Source organism: Canis lupus, chromosome 33 (assembly GCF_048164855.1).
Source record: "Canis lupus baileyi chromosome 33, mCanLup2.hap1, whole genome shotgun sequence".
Classification (NCBI taxonomy): domain Eukaryota; kingdom Metazoa; phylum Chordata; class Mammalia; order Carnivora; family Canidae; genus Canis; species Canis lupus.
In genome coordinates this window covers 37,772,296-37,797,919 of record NC_132870.1, presented here as the reverse complement: position 1 = coordinate 37,797,919, position 25,624 = coordinate 37,772,296, and the positions used below count along the sequence as shown (strand labels likewise).

General features: G+C 38.2%; 1 protein-coding gene across 5 annotated transcripts in view; it reads left to right on the top strand.

The window, feature by feature from the left end:
* SEC24D (SEC24 homolog D, COPII coat complex component) overlaps positions 1-22,408 on the top strand; it is a 105,087-nt gene extending 82,679 nt beyond the window's left edge. For all 5 annotated transcript variants that reach the window (XM_072810048.1, XM_072810050.1, XM_072810051.1 and 2 more), the window contains 10 exons: positions 995-1,111; positions 1,887-2,057; positions 3,265-3,361; positions 3,499-3,644; positions 4,820-4,958; positions 5,961-6,079; positions 10,985-11,164; positions 13,485-13,676; positions 16,338-16,427; positions 21,576-22,408. In XM_072810048.1, coding sequence (XP_072666149.1) covers positions 995-1,111; positions 1,887-2,057; positions 3,265-3,361; positions 3,499-3,644; positions 4,820-4,958; positions 5,961-6,079; positions 10,985-11,164; positions 13,485-13,676; positions 16,338-16,427; positions 21,576-21,716 — 1,392 coding nt within the window. In that variant the 3' untranslated portion in view covers positions 21,717-22,408. The remainder of the gene's footprint in view (positions 1-994; positions 1,112-1,886; positions 2,058-3,264; positions 3,362-3,498; positions 3,645-4,819; positions 4,959-5,960; positions 6,080-10,984; positions 11,165-13,484; positions 13,677-16,337; positions 16,428-21,575) is intronic.
* Positions 22,409-25,624: the final 3,216 nt, after the last annotated feature.

Genomic DNA, 25,624 nt, shown 5'->3' with positions numbered 1-25,624 from the left:
GAAAGGCTCTAAGTATTAAATAAGAAAAGTGTGTGAAGGGCCTGGCACAGAGCTGCCCACAGCAATTGTTGCCAGCAACTCATCTCACTGTTTTTTACCCTCCCTGTTCCCACACAGAGAAAGGAATATGGACTTCATCATGCAGTAGAAAGTCTCCAGGATTCTTAAGGAGAAATGCCCCATACATGATCAGAACAGTTAGTTTTTTTTCAGAGAGAGCTCTGGCAGCAATATGCCAGGATTGTTTGGTGAAAGGCAAGATTGGAGGGGTCAATATGTTGGATCATTTAATTTCAGTAAATGCTGCTTAGTATATTACTTCTTGGTCCTTAAATAAGATTTTAAATACTTTCAATGCCAAACCAACTTTTGTGGAACCTAAATTATCCTTTTATTGCTTCCTAGGGACTACAGATACATAATCTCTATCACATATTTTTCCTTTGTCATCTTGCCCAACAGCTAGCTTCTTGTGTCTATTGTTGCCACAACTGCTATTGTTGCCACAACTGCTATATTCTTTGCATTCTTCCTTGAAATAACACTTTAGGTGTGATCTATGTTTATGAAAGGTTTCAAAGAAAGAGCTTGTGTTGTACTATGATCCCAGGATTTCTATTTACTTTTGAATCATGGGATTCACTTGGTCCTGAAAGAGTATACTGTAGGCTAAACAAGAAAGTATTTTCCCTGTAGTACATCCTCTTACTGGTTTTTCATATCATCATTGTATATGGACCTACATTCAAATATTGGCTGTTTTATTTACTACTTATGTGATTTTAGGCAAATCACAATCCTATCTAAGACTCAGTTTCTCAGTCTGTAAAATGGAGAGAATAGTACTTGCCCAAGCACACAAAGGTTATTGAGAAGATTAAAAGATATATAATGTGTGGCTCATAGAAAGTACCTATATTTTAATTTATTTTCTGATTGCCTTAAAATAGAACTTTCCCACCCAAGTCATTTTCTATATATTTTTTTCTTTTAGGCAGCAGACTGTGCCGGGAAGCTGTTCATCTTCCATTCCTCCTTGCCGACTGCAGAAGCACCAGGGAAGCTCAGAAACAGAGATGACAAAAAGCTAATTAATACAGACAAAGAGAAGGTATTTGTAAACAATGGCCCTTTGTAGTGTCCATATGTCAGTTTCTAAAGGGGAGTGAAGAAAGAGTGAAGGTGTCTTGTATAAGAAAGGGAGAGAAGCTAAATGTAATGTATAAATCCAGGACATTGTATATACAGGAATATTTTGAATTGTAAATAATTAGGAAATTTTATATTTCTATAAAAACTGATGTCTGAAATATACCTAAATTAAAATAAGGCCTCAAACTTTTTTCATGTATGATCTGTGTAAGAGATTGGGTGATAAGACTATTATAGAAATGGGGAAATGGGAAGAAATGCAGAAAGAAAATAAAGGTAGAGAATGTAGACTGCACTATATGACACTCCTAAGACAGGAAGTAGAGGTACCAATGTCCAAAATGTACTTTGTTCAAACCCTCTGACCATATAAGCCATTGCAGGGGGGACAAGTCAGTGGGAAGGGTAAGACCATGATGTAGGCATTAGCTACTGGCCACCTGACAGCAGACAAGTTGCCTCATGTAGATCTGTAAAGATAAGACAGCATATCAGTTTTATTAGCATTGTTTGAGGATCAAATAACATTGCACACACACGTGTATTTCATACAGCATGAGCCTAGCACACACTGGGTGTTGAATAAATGGCCACACTGATAATTATCATAGTTCATTCCTTTAGCCCAGTTCATTTAACTGGAAACAGTTTTTCTTTCATTTAAAAAGAATTCAGAAATTAAAAATTGAAACCAAAAACATTTTTCCCTGGAATTGTGCATCTTTTTTCTTCAGATACTTTTCCAGCCCCAAACAAATGTCTATGACTCGCTGGCCAAGGACTGTGTGGCTCATGGCTGCTGTGTGACCCTCTTCCTCTTTCCCAGCCAGTATGTGGATGTGGCCTCTTTGGGTCTCGTGCCTCAGCTCACTGGAGGAACCCTTTACAAATACAACAATTTCCAGGTAAAAGCCAGCAACTTGTTCACCTCAGGTTTTCTACTGCCATTGGACTTCTGGTGTTAAATCATAGATTAAGAAAGCTATGCCCCCTTGTGGACAACTGACAAATAGCAATTCTAGAGCTGAAAGAGACATATGTATATGTGATTAAGCAATTGCTTTCCTGTTCCCTAAGTGTTTGGCAACAGATTGAGCTCCCTTAGCCTCAGAGGTGAATTTCAGTGTAGGCTTCCATGATAGGGGAAAATATATTCTATATGAAATTTTAGTATTTTAAATATATTTAAGATAATTGTTTTTAAAAGTAACTGTGTATTTGTTTTAAACTGTTATGATTGGGGAGAGGGTCAGTTCATGATACCTCTTTCTTTCAAACCTTAATTAGGAGACAGAGTCATGAGACAGTAAAAAGTCAGCACGATATAGGCATTGGGCTTGCTAATGCTTTACCCTTCAATATAGCAAACTTCTATACCCAGGTACAGGGTGGGCACAGTTACCATTGTGGACAACAGTACCTTCAAAACTTAACATATTGGGGATCCCTGGGTGGCACAGCGGTTTGGCGCCTGCCTTTGGCCCAGGGCGCGATCCTGGAGACCCGGGATCGAATCCCACGTTGGGCTCCCAGTGCATGGAGCCTGCTTCTCCCTCTGCCTGTGTCTCTGCCTCTCTCTCTCTCTCTCACTGTGTGCCTATCATAAATAAATAAAAATTAAAAAAAAAAACTTAACATATTGAGGGGCAAAAAGTATATGCCTACTACAGGCAGGCTGCCTCCCCCCAAAAAGGACCTGAAATAAACTAAGCTATGCCTACCCAGTTCCTTAACTCAGACTTACTAATCAAATAAGTCACCTCCCCTCACTTGAGAAGAAGGGGTCAGGGGAGTGTCTCTAACTTATGTACCTATACATGGAAACATGGAGTGGGAATGAGTGTTCCCCCAACACAAATGACAAATGCTAATCATCTATTTTTATTTATCATCAATAATTTTTAATAATCTATTTACGTATTTATATTGTAAACTAATTAAGGGATTTGGTAAGACCAAAGATTGCAAACAAAGTAAAATTGAAAAAGCTTTAAGAGTCCTTTCTACGCTATCTGGAAAAAGTGGGTTTTAATCAGATTTTAAAAATTAAGAATTGTTGTTTTAAGTATTTTACTGCCATCTGGTGGGCATTGATCCTACTTTATATTTTAGATGCACATGGATAGCCAACAATTTTTGAATGACCTCAGAAATGATATTGAAAAGAAAATAGGATTTGATGCTATTATGAGGGTTCGTACCAGCACAGGTAATTTTCAATTATACTATTTTTCAATTCTCTGTTGTGTAATTATTTCCTCTTCAAATTAATAACCAGCCAACAGAAAAAATAGCAATCAGTTAAATAGGAACAAAATGTCCCTTTTTATTTTTTATCATTGTTAGGTTTCAGAGCTACCGATTTCTTTGGGGGAATTTTTATGAACAACACCACTGATGTGGAAATGGCAGCCATTGATTGTGATAAGGCAGTGACTGTGGAGTTCAAGCATGATGACAAACTTGGTGAAGATAGTGGAGCCTTAATCCAGGTAATTTAAAACATATTTCCATCTTTGGTGCTTTAGTTTGTTACTGACATGGTCAGTTGGGGAGACTAAAATACCATCAACTCTGTTAGTCTCTCTGTAAAGAAATTCATCTCTATTGCTCCAAAGGCAAAAGTCATTAAATTACAGCACTCTGTTGTGTATTCTCTGCACTTTGATTTACATATGCTATTTGTATGAAGTAGCAATTGTATGTCATCACATGAGTCCCACAGACTGTAGTCAGTGTTGTAGGCATTAGCAAACTGATTGCCAGCAGTGTTCACTTCTTTTAAGCTTTAGCACCCATTCATTCATTTTTTTGCATTCCTGCCATACGTCAGGCACCATGTTAAGTGCGTTATTATATTATATGCAAGTATAAATAGAATTTGTTTTTTTAGTAAATAAAGTAGAAGCCATGGAGATCTTGAATTAAAACAAGAACAGTTACATCTAATGGTCATGGTTTTCAGATGCTAGCATCACCGTTAAAGAATGGAGAGGGGTTGGCATTAAGTTGAGGACGAACTCTAAGTAGTGTTTATTTTTTAATCACAGATATTTGAAAAAATGGATACTTGTTTGCATTCTTGAAATGTGTGTATCATCAGCATAAGACTTAAGTACATCAGTAAAGTTAGCCATATGTTTTTAAGGGAATTGAATCCCTGGTGATAAAATCTGGGATATGTGAAAGTAGACTAGCAGTAGATGCAAAGCGATAACTTGTGTGTGAAAGCCCAGTTAAAATTTAAGTTTAGAGGATCCCTGGGTGGCTCAGCGGTTTAGAGCCTGCCTTTGGCTCAGGGCGTGATCCTGGGGCCCTGGGATTGAGTCCCACTTCAGGCTCCCTGCATGGAGACTGCTTCCCTCTGCCTGTGTCTCTGCCTCTCTCTCTCTCTCTCTCTCTTTCTCTCTGTGTCTCTTGTGAATAAATAAAATCTTTAAAAAAAATTAAGTTTAAACCAATAAAGTGCTACATAGAAACCCAGTGTATAAATTATCATTATACCTCCCTTGTAATTGTTCAACCATTAGCATAACATAAAAAGATCTGTGGAAGAATTAGAGGTCTTTGAGCTGTATACATTGTTCTGTAAATGTAAATAAGATCAGGCTAGCTTGAGTGGATATGTTGACCAGAAAAACATGTATCCCTGATGTTGCCTTCGCAGTGTGCTGTGCTTTACACAACCATCGGAGGTCAGAGAAGACTTCGGATTCACAATCTTAGCTTGAACTGCAGCTCCCAACTGGCTGATCTCTATAAGAGCTGTGAGACAGATGCCCTTATCAACTTCTTCGCCAAGTCAGGTAACACTCTGCTAATCCTGTGATATGGTGTATCTTGCCTAATAATTCAGTCAACACTTCTTGGTTAATTGAATTAATAACTGACAACTACTGTGGTAGTATAGCCTTTTGGTGGGCAAATTCAGCACCTAGAAAAGCTGAGTACCTGGGAGAATAATTAGCATCTCTAATTCCAGATTAATAGTGATGTAACTCAGTTCAGGCCCACACTATACAGTTTTATTCAAAGTTTCCTTCAGTGGGTTCTGGAGTGGGTTCTGAGTTGAAATTTTTTTTAAATTTTTTTATTTATTTATGATAGTCACAGAGAGAGAGAGAGAGAGAGAGAGACAGGCAGAGGGAGAAGCAGGCTCCATGCACCGGGAGCCTGACGTGGGATTCGATCCCGGGTCTCCAGGATCGCGCCCTGGGCCAAAGGCAGGCGCTAAACCGCTGCGCCACCCAGGGATCCCTGAGTTGAAATTTAGGAAAGTAATATTTAGACTCTAATTATGGTGTGTGAGTATGCCCTCTACCACCAGGGGATAATGTCCCTAATGTTGGGCTGAACTTGCCTATCCATACCATGATCATTATGAAATGGGAGGGGCCAAGTTAGAATTTTCTTTGGTTCCTTCTCCCCTCCACACCCCCTTTTTGAGATTCTACACTAACTAAAGTTTAGAAGAAACAGCAGTCCAGCCCATAGGAATTCAGGACATGAGAAGATAGCAAATTGGTCTTTCTTTTCTTGATGTGTAGGTTTCTGTTTGAAATATTCTGTGGAAAAATTGGGACCAATTACCTACCTTTTGTTAGAGGTAGGCCATTGTTCTCCATTGGGTATGTATATCATCACAGTAAAATGGAGAATATTAACAAATGACTCTAACATTTTAAACACTGTTATTCCTTGCCGGGTGGTCTGAAGATAATAGCAGTTTGTTTGTTATTATTATCATTTGAAGGGATTAATTTCTGAGCCAAGGCTTTGATGCCATTTTCATTGTTTTGTGCAACTAGCATTTAAAGCAGTTCTACACCAGCCCTTGAAGGTCATCCGGGAAATTCTGGTTAATCAGACTGCCCATATGTTGGCATGTTACCGAAAGAATTGTGCAAGTCCGTCTGCAGCAAGCCAGGTAACTCTCCTACTGTACTTAGATCCTAAAGCATTACAAGCAACTACACATTCTTTCAGATTTAGCTATTGAAGGCTTATGATGTTCCAGGCACTTAGATGCTGTGTAGTAAACTATACAACCAAGATTGAGAATGCCATTTGGGGAGGCTATAGTCTTTTTTACAGCCAACGTTAAGAAACTTAGTGGCTTTATGAGATGCATGAACCAAAAAATATGTGTGCATATTGGGTTGACAATCACTACCTTATGTTTAAATCACAGAATGTTATATGTAAGTATTATAATATAAATGGGATTCTCTTTTGCATATAAAGATGGATATTTGGTTGAGAAATGTGTGTGCTTAAATATCTTCTTAGGCATGTTAATAATCATAGTTGACATGAGCAAATGGCAGGAATGGCTTCTTTATATTTTATAAACATAAATATAATTTATAAATATGGAGTTCTTGTATTTAAAAGTTAATAGGTATAAAGAGTGTCGAAGGAAATGTCTGTGTGTATCATCTACTACTTTGAAATTTTTAGAAGATCTTTTAAATAAGTCTCATTTATACTCTCAGATAAAAGAAAAAGTAGAATCTCATGTTCATATGTATTTTTGCATCTGTTCTCTTGTTCACTTTTTTCTCTGTCAGTCAAAGAAAGCTAAATGCCACTTTTCATAATTTTATGTTGAATATCTGAATATAGAATTTGGATTGAAAGAGAAGACAGTGAACAACAGATGGGAAAGCTTTGTGGTTAACTTATTGTCAAAAATGGGTGCTGAGAGGACATCTGAAACCACACTCAAAAGTAAGGCCGTAGAAACAGAGATAATGTAGGTAAAATTGGAAGGTGGGGAGCAAATTTCATAATCTGGGTAAAGAAGGAAAATAAAATGCAGTTAGTAGCTTGGACTTTTCACAAAAAAATCCTTTGTGTGCTGTTCTTTTTTTTTTTTTTTTTTAAGATTTTATTTATTTATTCATGAGAGACACAGAGAGAGAGAGGCAGAGACACAGGCGGAGGGAGAAGTAGGCTTCCTACTGGGAGCCTGATGCGGGATTCAATCCCAGGGCCCTGGGATCATGACCTGAGCCAGAGGCAGATATCTGTTCCACCACTGAGCTACCCAGGCGTCCCCTTTCTGTGCTGTTCTAAGTGATTAAATTAGCCGCCCATTCTTCTATGTCCTGTGTTGACAGTCACATAAGGAACTCTTGAATCTGTATGTCAGTGTCACTCCTCATTATCATCCGAAAGATTTGACACTTCGGTAACTGAACTCCAGTATTAGTACTCTTTCACAGTATATTGTTTAATTTATACAAAACCCACCGGTGCACCTGGATCTAGTCCAGTCATGAGCATTTTACACTCCAGTTTTAGTTTGTTTTACAGTTCTAGAAACATTCTGTCTCTGGAGTATCTCATACTTCAGAAGGAGTAGTTTAAAGAGAACAGGTATAGTTAAGTGTCCTCTCAGAAAGTGTATTTGTTAATGTTAAAGCAACTGGATTCAAAGACCTTAAGTTAAAAACAAATCTGTTGCCTATCTAAGGAAAGAAATAAAATCTGTCTTTTCCTTCTGGTTTGAAAGTTAAAGGCTTTGTCTCTACTACTAGATCATGTGGTTATACAGTTTAATTATTTCTGGCGGAAAAACATGATGATGCCAGATTTTTCTCTGAAAAAGTTGGTAGAACTTATTCCTATTCTTATCATGAGATTTTACTTTCTCCAAGAGCACATTTCAAGTGTACATTTCAACCAGTGATGTGTTATAATAAATGACATAATTTAGATATCTTATGATTATCCATCATGGAGTGGGGAAAATGTAGGGATTATAAAACTTAGTGACAGTAGTATATTAAAATATACTCTCACTTAAAAACATGAAATGGCTGGACTTCGGGTTCTCTTCAGAGAATGTAACTTCAGATGTATTGCCCATCCACAGTTCACTTGTGAGAAACAGCATCTGAGAACAGTATACTTGGATTATATGACACTGGACCTCAGAAGATCTGCTTTTATTGAACAGGGCCAAGACTAGCTTGAGGCAAGAGAGGCACTTAGTATGCAAAATTTAAGGCAGCATCTACTCTGAAGGTCATATTTAGATGCTGGGTTAAGACATAATAACTACAGGGACACTTGGGTGGCTCAGCAGTGAGTGTCTGCCTTCAGTTCAGGGTGTGATCCTGGAGTCCCAGGATTGAGTCCCACGTCAGGCTCCCTGCATGGAGCCTGCTTCTCCCTCTGCCTGTGTCTCTGCCTCTCTCTCTGTCTCTCATGAATAAATAAATAAAATCTTAAAAAAAAAAAAAAGAGACATAACTACAAACAACATTAAAACAATTTGTTAAGCTTATATAAGCAAGGTAGATTCTTTTTATTACATCTGATAATGTACTCTTCCGAACTTAAATACATTACATTGGATGAGAGTACAGTGACTTCAAATGGCAAGTCAGATGCACCTAACTGCAAAATAGTTTTGTTTTTTAAAAATTCATCACCACTTCCGTCATTTCAAAACTCAGAGAAGAATTCTCCAAATTCAATCAAACTGGACTCAGGTGAATTTCTATGCCTTCCTCACCTGTACCTTTTCTCTCCAAGAATGATTGTTATTTATGGAGGGGATCCAGAGAGGTGGGGTAAGGTTTATAGTGCCACATTTTCTTCCCACCTCAAAAACATTGACTAAGGTTTTTTGTGCCCTAACTCCATTCTTCTTTTCCATCGTCAATTTTCCTCCTTATATGTACCTCCTCTGTTTCCTTCTGCATGTCCCCTCTGATCCAATCTCTTTTGGTCATACTTTTAGTACTGTAGGGCCATCATAGGCCAGGAAGCTCACCCCTTGGTGGCATTTAGGACAATAGATTTCTAAACTATCTTAATATAACCTGATTAATGAAAAGCAACCAGTGAATTTATAAGATATTTTAAAAACTGTGTGTACATGCTTCTAGATGAGAATCTAAGAATATTCTTAATCCATAATATGTAAAGCACCTAACTGATAACTGGCCAAGCATTAAGGCCACATGGCTCTGGAATAGGATTATGACCTGGTTCCTACATCTTTTGATCATATTTTTCTTTGCTTGAAAAAGTGATGCAGTAGCAAATGTTGTCAAATAAAAACCTTCCATACTAGAGACAAAAAATTATAAGAAGAGTATTCTACTCTGATGAGGAAACATGTGTTTACCTGTCTTTGATTCTCTGAAAAAAGATTAGGAGGAGAAGGGAAACAAACTACAAAGTAGAATTGTCCTGAAATAGGTTTGCCTGAACCAGTTAGAAAACTCTTAAACACTCCTTACTTAGTAGATCATGAGAAAAACTTAAAATATGAAAAGATTTAAATTGAGGAATAAATCCTAATGGAGTCACGAGGGAAATTTTCTTTTCAGTGTGGATTCTGATAAGTATATATTCTTTTTCATCATTAAGAGAGAACACTATGGGCAGCCTGGGTGGCTCAGTGGTTTAACGCCACCTTCAACCCAGGGCATGATCCTGGGGACCTGGGATCGAGTCACGTGTCGGGCTCCCTGCATGGAGCCTGCTTCTCCCTCTGCCTGTGTCTCTGCCTCTCTCTCTCTCTCTTTCTCTCTGTGTCTCTCATAAATAAATAAAATCTTAAAAAAAAAAGAGAACACTAAAAAAGAAATCATGAATTTATAGATCAGATATTTATATTTGTAAATGATCATTATCTTCTATGTATCTTTTTTCTTTTGGGTATTTCCTTGTCCATTGACCTATTGTTGAATGGAAGGAAGTGACACTCAGATCCATCTTGATTCTTGGTCATTTTTATAAAATTGTGTTGGGAGAAGGTTAAACAATACAAATTATTTGTAAATCTTTTTTTTTAATTCATCAGGATAAGTTTCCAGAAGTGCTACATTGTGTTTTGTGCTACATTGTGTTTGTATTTGCAGCATCACATTACAGTATGTATGTACTTCAGAATAGTAAGAGTGAGCTCACATGAGCCAAAGTGGGGATGGAGAAGGAGAATACAGGTGGATCAGAAAGACAGAATTAAAATAATTCATATACTAATTGAAGGTAAATAAAAAATGATATTAGGGTTCATCTGGTAGTTCTAGTATCTCAAATAGGAAACATAAGAGGAAGAACATATTTATGGGATTGTAGGAGTTTGATTTTGCCTATTGCCATTCAGCAGTGACACACCTAAATCCATGAAGCATTTCCTATTTTAGTTTGTATCTATAGTATTGCAACCTCCTTGTTATGTTTTATCTGTTTATATCTGTCATCTCTGATGGACTTCGGCACTTTGTGACATTGACTGTCTCTTATTCCTCTGAATATCGTTGACACTTTGCATAGAACCCATGACACCATTCAATATGTGTTTCATGAGTTTATGACTAACTGTGAATTTAAGATGCATGAAAAGAATAAAGCGATATCTCACAGACAGTTGAAAAAATACTGTTCTTAAAAATACTGTTCTTAAGGTTGGTAATACAGTTTAGGAAATCATTTATTTAATTGTATTTAATAAATGTGTGATACTATATGCTAGGTACCATTATAAGTGCTTCATAATAATCATTTGATCCTCCCTCCTAACAATCCCAGTTTTAGATGAGAAAACCTAGGAAAAGGGAGAATGATTTGCCCAGGGTCACACACCTGGTAAGAGACAGAGCAGGGACTGCCTCCTGCCAAAGCACCGAGAGAAAACTGCCGTTCTGTGAATACCTAGCATGTGCCAGTTTCTGTGTTCTGCGTACTTTATCTGGACTTATCATTGAATCCTCACCTCACCTCAAAAACAAATGATGGTTCTGTCTTACAGAGAAAGTTCAGGGTTCCTTCTGATAAAGGCTAATAAGCACATGTCTTTCTTTTTCAGCTTATTTTACCAGATTCCATGAAAGTATTACCAGTGTACATGAATTGTTTGTTAAAAAATTGTGTGCTGCTTAGCAGACCAGAGATCTCAACAGATGAGCGGGCATACCAGAGACAGCTGGTCATGACCATGGGTGTGGCTGACTCTCAGCTTTTCTTCTATCCCCAACTTCTACCAATAGTAAGTATAATGCAGTGGTGCATTTCCTAGAGGAGCCTGGAAGGGATATGTTATATATTTTCCTTTTCCATATGTTATATCTGAAACATTTTGTTCTTGAGAAGAAATTTAAAGGCACTAATGCCTTCGGAGTATGTAGTGTGGGACTGAGAGCACAGACAGGCTCTTTGAGCAAGTTGTGTATGGGCATCAACATGTGTTCAGAAAGGTGATGGTGATGGTGGGGGATTCGAGGTGTTCCTACTCCAGCAAATTGCTCAGATGATTACTTTTCTTTCCTCATGCTCTAATTGGCAGGTTGAAAAGTCAGAATATAAGTTGGAGCAAGCCAAGCTTCAATTATTCAAGCCAAGCTTATAGCATTAAGGGCAACTGATATGTGTGTACATGAGATCTCATGTACACACGTGTATTTGTTTCTGTACAAGGTATGAGTGTTTAAGAGTCACCACATTTAATTAGAATGGCTGTGATTAGCCTTGACCAAATACAATTAAGGATTTACAAATCAGCATATATTTGAGGGCACCTACACTTTACAAGGGAACAACTTTACTTGCCCTCAGAGAATTTACTTTGCATGTATTCCACTTATTTGAAGTCAGTCTTAATGTCTTATATGCCTCTGTACTCTGTGACTAAGCTCTTTTTCTCTGAGACCTAACAAGTTCAAGTTATAATTGAGGGATAAAAGAGGGGAAGGCTGATGGCATATTTCTAATTCCCATATTGAAAGTCCCATGTAGGCTCTCAGTAACAATACAATCTCTATTAAATTAGGTTGGAAATTAAAAAGCTATTCTTTCAACATGAATGTTAGGTATGAATTATTAAAAAATGATTGATTTTCAGATAAAATTGAATTAGCAACAACCTATTTGCCAGAGAAAACTAGAACTCTAAGGATAAGAGTATCACCACTCCACTAAAATCTTCTTGCCCAGGTCACCATGGCCAGCATGTTGCTAAATCCAAAGGGCAGTTCGCCAGCATCTGCCATAGTTTATTTCTTCCTCTAGAAACACCTTCTTCACTTGACTTCTCCTAGTTTCTCCTGCTTCCTTGGCCACTTTTCCTGCTGCCTTTGCTAGCTTATCCTCTTCTTGTGAGAGCATCCTGGTGCTCAGTCCTTGGGAAGCTTCTCTTGTCTATCTGCACTCAACCCCATAGGGGGCTCATCTGTCCTTTCAATGCCACTTACACACTGATTCCCATGTTTATATCTCCAGCCAGGCCTCTATCCTGAACTCTAGATGTGTCATTCCTGTAGCCTACCAAGCATCTCTCTGTGGGTATATAATGGGCACCTTAAACTGAGCCCTGATTGCCTCTCCACTCCTACTCTCCTGCAGTCTTCTCCATCCCCATTTGCCTCTGCTCTCTCTCTTGTCAATTTTTCCGGCCAAAGCTTGCAGTCACCCTTGACTGCCTTAGTTCATTCATCTGTCGCATCTCATCCACCAGCAAACATGTCAGCTCCTTGCCAAGAATGTCCAGGTTTTGATTACTTTCTCTCCTCCTTAATCTGTCACCACCCAGATTCGAGCATAATCATCTCTCCCGTGAACTATGACAGTACGCTCCTAGCAAACCTTGACACTTTCACCTTTGCCTCTCTGGTCTGTGTTCGGCATAAAAATCAGAGTGATCCTGTTAAAATAATTATGAGCTCACATCCATTTACTACTCAAAACACTGTAGGATTTCCCATTTCAGTAAATACCACATTTCCTACTGCCTTGGCCCAGTGCGGTCCGTACTAACCTCCTTTGCTTCCTATCTGATCTCATCTTTTGTTACTGTCCACTTCCTCACTCTACTCCAGGTTCCCCAGCCTCTTGCTGATCCTGAAACATCTGAGACAGATTCTTGCCCTCAGATCTTTGCACCAACTGTTTCCTCTATCTTGTATGTTCTTCCCCAGAGATCCCCATGGCCCCATCTCTCATCTCTTCAGGTCTATTCAAAAGTTACCTTCCCAACAAGCCTTCTTGGACTACCCTGTTTAAAATTGTACCACCAGCACTGACATGCCCTGTCTGTCTCACTTTCTGCTGCTTTTCTTCATAGCACTTAACACCATTTAAAACTCAGTGTATTTTATTTATGTTATTTGTTGCCTCTTATTCCTTCCAAAAAATGATTAGCTGTTCGAGGCAGCTTGAACAGTTACTGTCTAATAACAAGAATAATGCCTGACACACAATAAGCATTCATTAAATATGCACTGAAAGGAAAGAAGGGAAGAGGTGAAAGGAAAAGGGAGAGAGAGAGAGAAGGGGAGGAGGACAGACTAACTCTCCTGCCTTTGCCTTTATAGCACACTTTAGATGTCAAGAGTACAACACTTCCTGCTGCTATTCGTTGCTCTGAGTCCCGTCTTTCAGAAGAAGGAATATTCTTATTGGCTAATGGTCTAAACATGTTCTTATGGTTAGGAGTTAGTAGCCCACCAGAACTGGTCCAAGGAATATTTAATGTGCCATCCTTTGCACATGTCAACACAGATATGGTAAGTAGGTTTTTTTTTTTTCGTTTTTGTGGTAATATACAAATTCTTTTTTAAAAAAATATTTTATTTATTTATTTGAGAGAGAGAATGAGTATGAAAGAGAACAAGTAGAGGGGAGGGCTAGAGGGAGAAGCAGATTCCCTGCTGAGCAGGGAGCCGGACTCAGGGCTTAATCCCAGGACCCTGGGACCATGACCTGAGCCAACTCTCACTTAACCAACTGAGCCACCCAGGTGCCCTGGTAATGTACAGATTTTTAAATGTTTCGTGTTCATGTGCAACCACATACTACAGAGTAAAAAAGAACAATTAGGCATATAGTTCTTTATAAGAAAGAACTATATTATATATAGTTCTATACTGTACTATGTATACTATATATACTATACTATACTATATATATAATACTATAAATATATTATCAAACAACCAAAATACATGACTCTAATTAGAGATTACCAACACATCCCAGTCATTTACTATGTGTTCATTACTGTGCTTTAAATACTTTAAAAACATCATTCCATTTAATTCTCATAACAAATCAGTGAGATGGATATTGTTGTCAATGTTTTATAGATGAATTAAGATTTGGAGACAAGTTCTTTCAGGTGGAAAGTGAATTTAGTTCTTATACTCTGTACTCATCCCTGAACTGCATATTTAGAAGAATGCAGAAATCTTTTATACATGTTCAGCTACAGACTAAGACTATGTCAGATTAGTGAGTTGCAAAATAATAATCTTACAAAAACAGGTTATTATACCCCTTTGTTATATATAAGTTATATACTCCTCTCATTATAAGAGACTGTGGACTTGATATAAAATGAATACAAATGACTTTATTTTTGAAGTTCCTTAAGAGGGGTGTCTGGATAGTTCAGTCATTTAAAGTTCTGCCTTCCACTCCAGTTGTGATCTCAGGGTCCTGGGCTTGAGCCCCATGTTGGCCTCCCTGCTTAGCTCCCTCTCCCTCTGCCCCTCCCCACCACTCATGTGCTTTCTCTCTCTCTCTCTCAAATAAATAACATCTTAAAAAAAAATAATTAAGTGCCTTAGGAAAAACCAGCAATTACAATTTGAGAGTCAACATTTATTGCAGATCTTATTTAAAGACCATTGTGGCATGAGCACCATTGCTATGATGGCTATTGTCTTAATCTGCTTAATGGTGGATTTCTTATGAGTTCACATGTATAGCTCAGCAGATTTGTTGCCTGAGGCCAAACTTGTATGATGGAAAACTGAATTAAGTCTAGTTAATTCCCCAGTTTCTGTTATGAAGATAGATACATAATATCTTGTAGGAAGAGACAGGATCAAGTTTCCAGGCTAGGTAGGTGGTCAGTTTAGACAGCTGCATATCCATTGTGAGTGTCAAAAATATATTTTTAAAGGTGTCCATGTCCTACTAAGAGACTAGTTTTAAGATGAAAATTTAGAAATAGCAAGATGCTTGCATGTGGTTAAAATTAAGGAATGGTTAGAAATGCTATTTTTAAAAAATAAAAAATTAAAATTCAATAGACAAAGAGCTATGAATTTGAGGAATGCTTATATAAAATTTAAGGATGCTTCCTCATCTGTCACAATGTATTATTGGAGTAAATGTTAAATGTCTATTTGCTAAATTGATTATTACTCAAGAAAGAAATCTTCAAAGTTTCTCTATCTCAAAGCAACAGATTGATGTTTATATCAGTGTGCCTCCTCTCCACCTTCAAAAAAGAAAAGGAAAAACTAAATATCACTTTCATTTCAGAGACAGTTGGCACTTCAAGACATGTATGTGAAGTGTACTAACATTATTTGTTACATAAAAAGATCTACCTTAATGTCAAAAAATACACATATAGGGGATGGAATGTGAATATAAATAATGAATTTTTTTTTTTTAACACAACTCCTGTGGAAAATATTGGCCATGATCTTTTCCTGACACTTGTGACTTGATGGTAAAATGTTCTATTTTGGCTTTCCAATGGCTGATTCACAGATGATGTTTTAGCTCTTGATATCTTTTTTTGAAAAGTAGGCATTAGCATTTTCCTGTCTTATTGGAAGAAATGAAGTCCAGATCCTTCATGTTCCCTGGAGGCCATGTCTAGGTAGATGGTTATTTTTTATAAGCCGTTAGCCAGATTTCAGGGACATCTCAGGGGCCACAGTCTCCTTGAAAAATCAGCATTTGATGGTTTGTCTAATTTTGGAACAATGGTATTTAGATGGCGTTTTCTAAACATGATAATGATTCACATGGCAACAGATCCACTGTAGGAATAAGGTACATCCTTTTCTCCCATGATAAAGCCTTGAAATAGCCACCTTACAAAGGGATTAAATACGGTGAATGATCTAAAGATATCCTTTGCATAAAACATATACCCATTGTGTAGTTATAGTGATGTACCTGTGTCAAATTCCAGAGAAGGAGGTTTATTTTCAAAAGATGGAAGGTTAGAATTCGTAGAAGTATATGCCAATTAGAATAATTAATTTTTAGTGCATTTTTTTCACACTTTTGGTTTTTAGGTAAACAAACTAAGCCAATATGGTGTAGAAGGATGTTTTTTAACTTTTACATTCTGATAATCTCATTGCTGCTTCTAAGTGTTACCAATTACACTGAAACTTAAACTTTGGTTTTCTTAAATTTAGACATTACTGCCTGAGGTTGGAAACCCATATTCTCAAACACTCAGAATGATAATGAGTATTATCCAACAAAAGAGGCCATATTCAATGAAGGTAAGAATGAAATTTTATTTTTTTCCTTTCTTTGTGTTTTTTAAAAATTTCATTACAAACTTTTTTATTTATTTATTTATTTATTTATTTATTTATTTATTTATTTATTTATTTAAAGATTTTATTTATTTATTCATGAGAGAGAGAGGCAGAGAGGCAGAGACTCAGGCAGAGAGAGAAGCAGGCTCCATGCAGGGAGCCCGATGCAGGAGTTGATCCCTGGAATCCGGGATCACACCCTGAGCCAAAGGCAGTGCTCAACTGCGGAGCCACCCAGGCGTCCCTCATTACAGACTTTTAAAATGCATGTCCTGTGTCTTTATCATGTGGTCTTTTTTATAGAAACCTCATATTAACCTCTAATATAGCTACCTACTCTACAGATGAAAACATAAAAGTAAAAGTAAATAGCTATCACCACAGGCTGACCATAGGTTATTTTAGTAAGTTTAACTTAGTAATCATGAAGAACTTTTCATGGCTTAGTAGCAATTGATACCATTAACAGACTATGAAATGACTGCCTTTAGTGCTTAAAAGTACTTAATTACAGAACTACCATTCAGAACATTTTTAAAATTTTATTTTTACAACTTTAGATTTATGTTCTCTGAGAAGTTTGTTATTCTAGCCCTTCTAAGCCCTTCAGAAGTTTTAAGTTTGAATAAAAGAACATGAAATGTCTGTAACTCAGGAAAATTATACCTTGTTATTAAGTCCCAGCTACTTACCTATCTTCCTTCTCCAGCTCAATATTAGACTCTCCTAGAATTTAAAATGTACAGTTGATGCTGCTTTATTACTGTGCCACTCCCTGCAGAGGTATAGGACACTCACCTGGAGGTGGACCTCTACAACAGTCAGGGTATTATGGGTCATTTTCCCCTGAAACATAAATGTGATAGGAATCTAAGTCAACATCCTTAACCATAAAAGATATTAATGCATGTGCACATCAACTTTAGGCAGAGCTGAGGTAAATTGAACTAATGAAGAGCTTTATAATCTCTAGGATGACTGGGTGAACACAGAATGTTTCCAGAACTCTTTTCACATCACATGACATCTACTCAAGTTCAGTTTCAAGGCAAGACCTAGAGATGGCAGAGAAGGCTCACACTAAATAAATTTTTCATATAATATTCTGAATGCCTGGAGGCATGTAATAAAATCTAAGGTTTCATGAAACAAAAATTGACAACCACGATATTGAGTGCACAGCAATGATGATCCATCCACCTTTATTCCAGCTGCAGCAGCAGCATCCCCACCACCTGCTCCATTTGCAGAGAAGAGGCTAAATGTGGAGATCATTTTTGTGCTCAGTAGCCTCTCCTTCAAGGACAAATAAAACTTCTCTCTCCTCTGCTTTCTCCTATCTGCTCTAATAGTGCATGTTATTAGCTTTTTATAAAAATACCTGGAATAAGCTCTGAATATATGTAAATAAGATATGAGCAGTTGCATGTTAACTAATTTTGTCTTGCATCCTTAAATCAAATTTTCTTATGTGCCACTTGCAAATGTATCTGTTGTTTATAAGACTTGGGCCTTTTCAAGGTGCTATCTGTATAACAAACTTGAAAATCTAAAATCTACAGATACTAGAGTTGAAAGGAATCTAGAAGATACCTGGTCCTCCAACTACTTTTCATCTCCCTCCAGCACCATCTAACAGATAGGAAAGTGAGGCTCTGCGGAGTTCACTCACGTGCATTACTGTATCCTGGCTAGATCGGGGCAGATACAGGCTGAGCACCAGCTGCTTAGTCCACTGTACTTGGCCCTGACATTTGAAAATAGACCACACAAAGGAAATAAAAACACATTTATAGAATCTCTAGATCTCTTTTAAAGAGTCAAGATTGAATAGGGAACAAAAGCTGGAACGGAAGGGTCAAGAACAGTAGAATCAAATCCTTCTGGATCTGGCCCTTGTAGACCTCATCATTGTCTCCATGCTTTTATATTTATGGGGGAACAAGAAGAGATTGCTATCACGCTCTATCTGGGAAGATTACCTAAATCAAATATCTCACTGATAAATTCTCGTACTGCCCTGCTCCAGGCTCTGTGTTCCATGCCCTTGTCATTCTTTTCTTCCACATGTGTTTTCTAGATTACTCCCCTCCCATTGGTTCCTTTCTAGTTTATAAAGCAGTTCAAATCTACCTTCATTGGGGATCCCTGGGTGGCTCAGTGGTTTGGCGCCTGCCTTTTAGCCCAGGGCTTGATCCTGGAGTCCTGGGATCGAGTCCCGCATCAGGCTCCCTGCCCGGGGCCTGCTTCTCCCTCTGCCTGTGTCTCTGCCTCTCTCTCTGTGTGTCTCTCGTGAATAAATAAATAAAATCTTAAAAAAAAAAAACAAACCAAAAAACAAAAAGCAAATCTACCTTCATTGAAGCTCCTGTTTCTCCAAGATTCTGCTTCCCTTTTATTTTTGTATTAAATACTAACAATATACCAGGCATTTTATCACTGTGCTTCTTGAAAAAGCCATCTATTAACTGCTTATATTCCCTCATTCCCATGTCTCCAGCTACATGAAAATGGGCAAACTGCTAAGGAAATTCTCAATCCCTTTACAACACTTACAAAATTGAATATTACCTCTTTCCTCAAATTTTCTCTTCTGTCAACTTTCAAAACTGTATTTTGTCAGAATGCTCCTTTCTCACTGACCTTTTTCTTTGGCTTCCTTTCATTTATCTCCCCCATAAGAAGAGTTGGTGTCCCCCTAAGTTGTGTCTTTGGCTGTCTTCTCATTCACCTCATTCTTTTGGGCCATCCTAATCACTTTCATTACTTATGAGGGCAGGCAGTGAGAGATGAGAAGGCTTTTGAAGTGCAATGATTCTTTTTTTTTTTTTTAAGATTTTATTTACTTATTCATGAGAGACAAAAAGAGAGAGAGAGAGAGACACAGGCAGAGGGAGAAGCAGGCTCCCTCTGGGGAGCCTGATGTGGGACTCAATCCCAGGACCCTAGGATTATGACCTGAGCTGAAGGCAGACGCTCAACCTCTGAGCCACCCAGGCCATGATTCTTTAAGGCCATTGGTACTGTGGCCTAGAGAATATAAACAGGGACTACTTGAGATGGTCAGTTCTTCCATGTAGGAGGCTGTGAGGCAACCAGCACTGATCATTTGAATATTCTTTTGCCACTCTACATAAGGCTATGTTCCTCCCTATAGAAGGAAATGTAAAGGGAAGGGGCTGATAAAATATGGATTCCTCAGTTCATCTCAGTACTTTTTCCTCTTATTTTTGTGGTCTACTCCTTGAGAAGACCACCAGCATGTTAAGACAGCTAAGACTACTTGCCACCACTTCCATGAATCTGCTTCCTGAAACCTTCCACCATACTTTCTGTGTCATTCTGGAATGAGTAGTGAGTAGTTCAACTTTGTCTGTAGAAACTCAAATGGTAGAGCCAGGGCTTTTTTGTTTTGTTTTAAGATTTTATTTATCTTAAAGATAGAAAGGAAAGAGCATGAGCACAGAGAGGAGCAGAGGGAGAGGGGGAAGCAGACTTTACTGAGCAGGGAGCCCTAGATAGGGCTCAATCCCAGGACCCTCAGATCATGAGCTGAGTCCAAGTCAGATGCTTAATTGACTGAGCCCCCCAGGCAACCTGAGCCAGAATATTTGTTATTTTACCTTAAAGCTAAATTTATTCCTAGGCTGAAATTCACTTCCTGTTCTATTTCCCACCTCATATCATAGCCAGACACACTTCATCAAAGGTTTTACAGTGAGCACCACAGGAAAATAAATAACCCAAGTGAATGGCAGCAACAAAATATGTCCCTCACATGTGTAGTATGAACCCCCCCCATTCATTTCCAGAGAAATTAAATTCTAAAGAAATTCTGAAGAAATCAGAGCCTCAAATCCATCCATTCACAATGTCTCATACTGCCCAATCCCAGCCAGGGCGTTTTCACTGAGGCCAGATCCACATTGCCATTGGCCATCAGACACAATGTAGAGGCCTAGTGGCAGTTCGGAGAAGGTGGGTAACACCATCAGTAAAAAGAAAATGGCCTTGGCTTCAGGCTCACCAGGTTGCAAGTCTGAAGCTTCCATCAAAGGTTTGTTTTGCTTCTCCATGTTGGAATGGAGTGTGTCTGTCCACACAGCTGTTCCAGTGCCATGTCCCCATTTCCACATGGATAAGCAATTAATGAGTTTGCATTTTCTTTTTCTCTAAGTCTTGGAAATCCATTGTGTTTTACATTTACAGCACAACCCAGTTCAGACTAGCCATGTTTCAAGTGTTCAATAATCACATCTAGGTGGCTACACTTCTGGACGGCATGGCCCTAGATAGTAGTTAGGAGCAGGGAACAAGAGTCCCCTGTGTAGTCCATCTCTGTAGCACCTCTCAATTGTGTTTATTTTTCTTTTCTTTTTTTTTTTAGTAGGTTCCTGGCCAATGGGGGGCTTGAACTCATGACACTGAGATCAAGGATCACATGTTCTACCCATGTAGCACCTCTCAAATCTCCTCCCTTTCTACCTTTACTGCCCTGTAATTCAGATCCTAATCATCTCTACCTAAATGCCTCCAACTGCTTCCTATGTAGTTTCCCTCATCTCTTAATGCATTCTATATGCTACCAGTTAACGCCTCTTGTTCTTTTTTTTTTTTTTTTTAACTCCTCTTGTTCTGCAGCACTTTCACTGGATCATGATTCCCTCAAAAGTTCCAACTTACTTAGGCTTTTGTCCCTAATCTTAAGGTTGTTTATCCCTAACCTTCTACTGACTTTGAGACTGTTAGTTCACATGTCAGCCATATCCATCTTTGGAATGTGGTGTACGGCACCCCATTATGGAATGTTCTCTAAACCCCATCTTTAAGGAAATCCTACCTTATCCTTTAAGACTCCAGTGATAGTACCATTCTGAAGCCTTGCCCATGGTGCTTTATGTTTCATTGTTGCCACTTATACTTGTATGTCTTGGGTTTTATGGTTTGGGGGTCAGTGCCTCCCTCCACTCTGGATAATAGGCAATTTCCCATCATCCTCTAAAGCTTCACACACAGTGGACATAATATAATTTTGGTGAAATTTAAGCATACAAAATTGAGCGACATTCAGAGAATGTTCATAACCACCTACCTTGTTATTTTTCCTAGCTGACAATAGTAAAGCAGCGAGAGCAGCCAGAAATGGTTTTCCGACAGTTCCTGGTAGAAGACAAAGGACTTTATGGAGGATCTTCTTATGTGGATTTCCTTTGCTGTGTTCACAAAGAGATCTGCCAGCTGCTTAATTAATTGGATCTTCTCTATTGTTAATGTTGCATTTCTAAGGAGATAATCTCCTTCTTGGTGCCTAATTCTCCAGATGATAACCGGCTAGTTTTGATTTCTCGCTCATTTTCAGAATAGCTTTCCAAGACGACACTTAGGACTTCAGCTTTGGTGCTCAGGTATAAAGTCAATGAAGGTACAATTGTACCTTTTAAAGGGAACATTCGATTTCTGATCGCACAATTTTTAACTGTTAAAAGTGATACAGTTTGCATTTCATGAAAGGCATAGTTTACAGAACTGTAAACATTCTCAGTTTTTTTCTTTGTGCTAGACATATAAATTATTTTTCAAAATGTATAGATTTGGGGTAAAAAGTTGTCTTGGCTCTCCCATTTGCAGTGAGGGGGAAAAAACATTTTTACATTATACCTAATTTTTTTAAACCATGTAACACCTATTAAACATGTTTTTCAACTTAAAGTTTGCCTTGCAGACTTTTAATAACCTTGGAATCTATTTGGTAGAACAATTTGTGTTCTATGTTTTTTTCATAATTGTATGTTGTGTATGTTAAAACTATTTTCCAGTTGTTGTTTTGTCTATAAAACTGTCTTAATCTATATTCTTAATGGTTCTCTGTACAATTTTGAGGGTTTCTACCTGTAAATAATGGATATTAACCAGTATCAATAAATCACTTCATATGCTCTTTACTCAAGAGGTAGAAATTTTTTAGGTATCTTGAGGTTTTATTTTTTTAAATATTTTATTTATTTATTCATGAGAGAGACACAGTGAGACGCAGAGCCACAGCAGAGGGAGAAGCAGGCTCCCTGTGGGGAGCCTGATGCAGGACTTAATCCCAGGACCCTGGGATGACACCCTGAGCAAAAGGCAGACATTCAACCACTGAGCTACCCAGGTGCCTTGGTATTTTGAGATTTTAAAAAGAAATAAGGGTAGTACTCAATGTCTTGGAAAAAGTTATTTAAAAGGTTCACTAAGAACAAATTGGAAAAACTAAAAAAAAATTTGGGGGGGGTTGGAAAGTATTTTAGATGAATAAATCAATCTAGGAAATATCAGAGACAATGTACTTGAGAAATGCATTTAAAAAAATTCTCTAATATGTCCTGTGGGCAGAATAATAGAAATGGGCTGGCTACATGAGACCATTATTAATGAATATATATATATATAAACAAACCTGGGAGAGTGTTTTTGAGTGGTCTGACACAGGCATCTGTCCTGTATCTGCCCTATTCAACTTTGGTATCAATGATATGAATAAATATTAAGAGTTAAGTATATTGAGTACATATAATGTCCTAAGGACTGCACTTTGTGTTTTATGACCATTTATTCCTCATGGTAACCCCAATCTCATTACTGGCCCCATTCACAGATGAGGAAAAGACTTGAAGTAATTAAGTCAAGATCTTATCTATGATTACACAGCTAGTAAGGTTTATAAATTAGATGCTATGAAATTGAGTAGAATAGTAAACTAACAGGATTAAAATCTCTTCCCATGTTAGCCAACTGACGTTTCAGATCAAGTTGGATGGGTTTAGTATATGTGCTGCCGAAGCGAGCACATGGATGGGTTTTAAACAAGAAGAAATGTATGATCTTGAACTTGTGTTAAAAAAAACGCACCTGCAGATACTCTTTGGAAACAATGGTATTTAAAAAAGAACCGAGGGGAGTTTGTCAGCATGAATCTATAGTGAGATAAAAGCAAATGTAATCCCAAGTTACTCTATTACAAGGATAGCCTATCAAATGAGTATAGCAATGGCTCTGCTCTACTCTGAGGTGAGACCACACCCAGATAAGTGTTCAGTTCTAGGCGCGATGCTCTATGTGAACTAGAAGCCCAAAGCACATTCCTTTATTCCTTTGAAAATAGTCTAATGATTGCTCTGTATGTTCCCTAGAGTATAAAACCAGAACCAATACATAGAAGTGACAATGTGCCAATCACTTGAAAGAACCTTCTAAGTAATTGGGTGCTCAAAGAATGTGCCGTTCCACAAGGTAGTCTATTCTAACTTGATTATTGCACATCTTCTATGTGCCAGCTGCCAGGCCCTCTACTGGAGAGACAGACAACAGTGGGCAGCACAAGCAAAACCCCTGCCATCTTTACAATTACAGTAGTTTTCATAAATGCTGTGATATGCTATAGCATTTTTTTCATAGAAGTTTGTTTACATATATTTATGTATTTATATATTTATGTATATATATTAATATATATAAATAAAATCAGGGATATGTGACCTAGTTGAGCTGGGGGCAAGGTCTAATCAGTAAAGATTTCCCATTAGTTATATTGAAGCTAGGACGTGAAAAAATTAGACATTAGTGAGGTAATTGTATTGGTAAATACTTCAGCAGAGGGAAAAATATGCATGAAGGCTCAGAGTGGGAGAGAACATGTATCACCCTTTCAATAAACTTGAAGAACTTAAACTTAGCTGGAACTTACTAGGGAGAGACAAAGTGTTTGCAAAAGATTAATAAGGTGGAAGAATGGGAAGAATGAGTCCTCCTCAAGAGGGGGTTTGGATTTAATCATAAAATTAAAGTGAAGACATTCAAACTGATTTCAGTAAGAGTGACAGGATATTCTTTAAGAAGATTACTTGGGGGTTATAAGGTGGTAAAACTAGAAGCCGAGAGATTGAGGTTGAGTAGTCCACTTGAGTATATGGCGGCCTGCACTAAAAATAACGGGTTTTGACAGAAGGGGATAAGGAAGAGTTAGTTAGTGAAGGAGAAGAAACTGTCTGAAAATGATTTCTGCGCCGGGCAGCTGGGTAGGCATTAAGACCATTCCGTCAGAAAGGAAACCCCAGAGTAGACATGGATAGCGTGTATGTGTGCATCTGTGTGTACTGTGTACAAGAGGTAGTCGTTTACATTTGTGCATGCTAAGGAAGCTTGCAAACTATGCAAGGGAGAGAAACTATGGCACCTAAAAATATGAGCCTGAGGCTCAGGAGACAGCTCTGGGTTAGAAATTTGCAGGTCATCTACATACAGAGAAAAAAAAACAACAACCAGCAAATAGATAAAGAAACCCAGGGCAATTCTGTAGCGAGAGGGCAGCAAATCTCTGATACAGACAATGAAGCAGAAACCTGAGGAGACTGTGGAGAAGGGCCAGAGAGGTTAAGAAGGAAAACTGGCAAGGGGATGTCACAAAACCAAGGTAAGAGGGATGCATGGAGAGAGTGGGGCAGCCAAGTTACAGCCTTCTTCCCAAAGGGAAGTTAAAGATTGAAAGACATGTTGGAATTAGTAAAAAGGTCATGGGTGAGTTTGGTGAGAGCAGTTTCATGGGGTCAATGAACTTAAATGCTAGATTGGAATATGTTGAGCAATGGGAGTCAGGGGAGGCAACTCAAAAAGGGGATAAGAGAATCACAGAGGAAGGACAGGATTTCTTAGTAGGACAGAGATTTGGCATTTAGATGCTGGTGGAAAGAAGCCAGTATTATGTTGGAAGAATAAATTGTAGCTGTACTGTTTCATCAACTCCGAAAAATGTTGAAAACTGAAACAGAATATTTTTTATTTTTATTTATGATAGTCACACAGAGAGAGAGAGAGAGAGGCAGAGACACAGAGGGAGAAGCAGGTTCCATGCACTGGGAGCCCGACGTGGGATTCGATCCCAGGGCTCCAGGATCGCGCCCTGGGCCAAAGGCAGGCGCCAAACCGCTGCGCCACCCAGAGATCCCCAGAAAAGAATATTTAAAAGAGCAAGACTCTTGAAAGACAGAGGTAATATAATATAGGGTATAAATGGAGAGTAGCTTTTAATGGGAAGGGAAACGCAAAAATATAATGGAAATGCTCCCAAGAATCCTGAAGGACCGCTTGCCAATAATGGTGGGTGCTATTCCATGGTGTTCAGA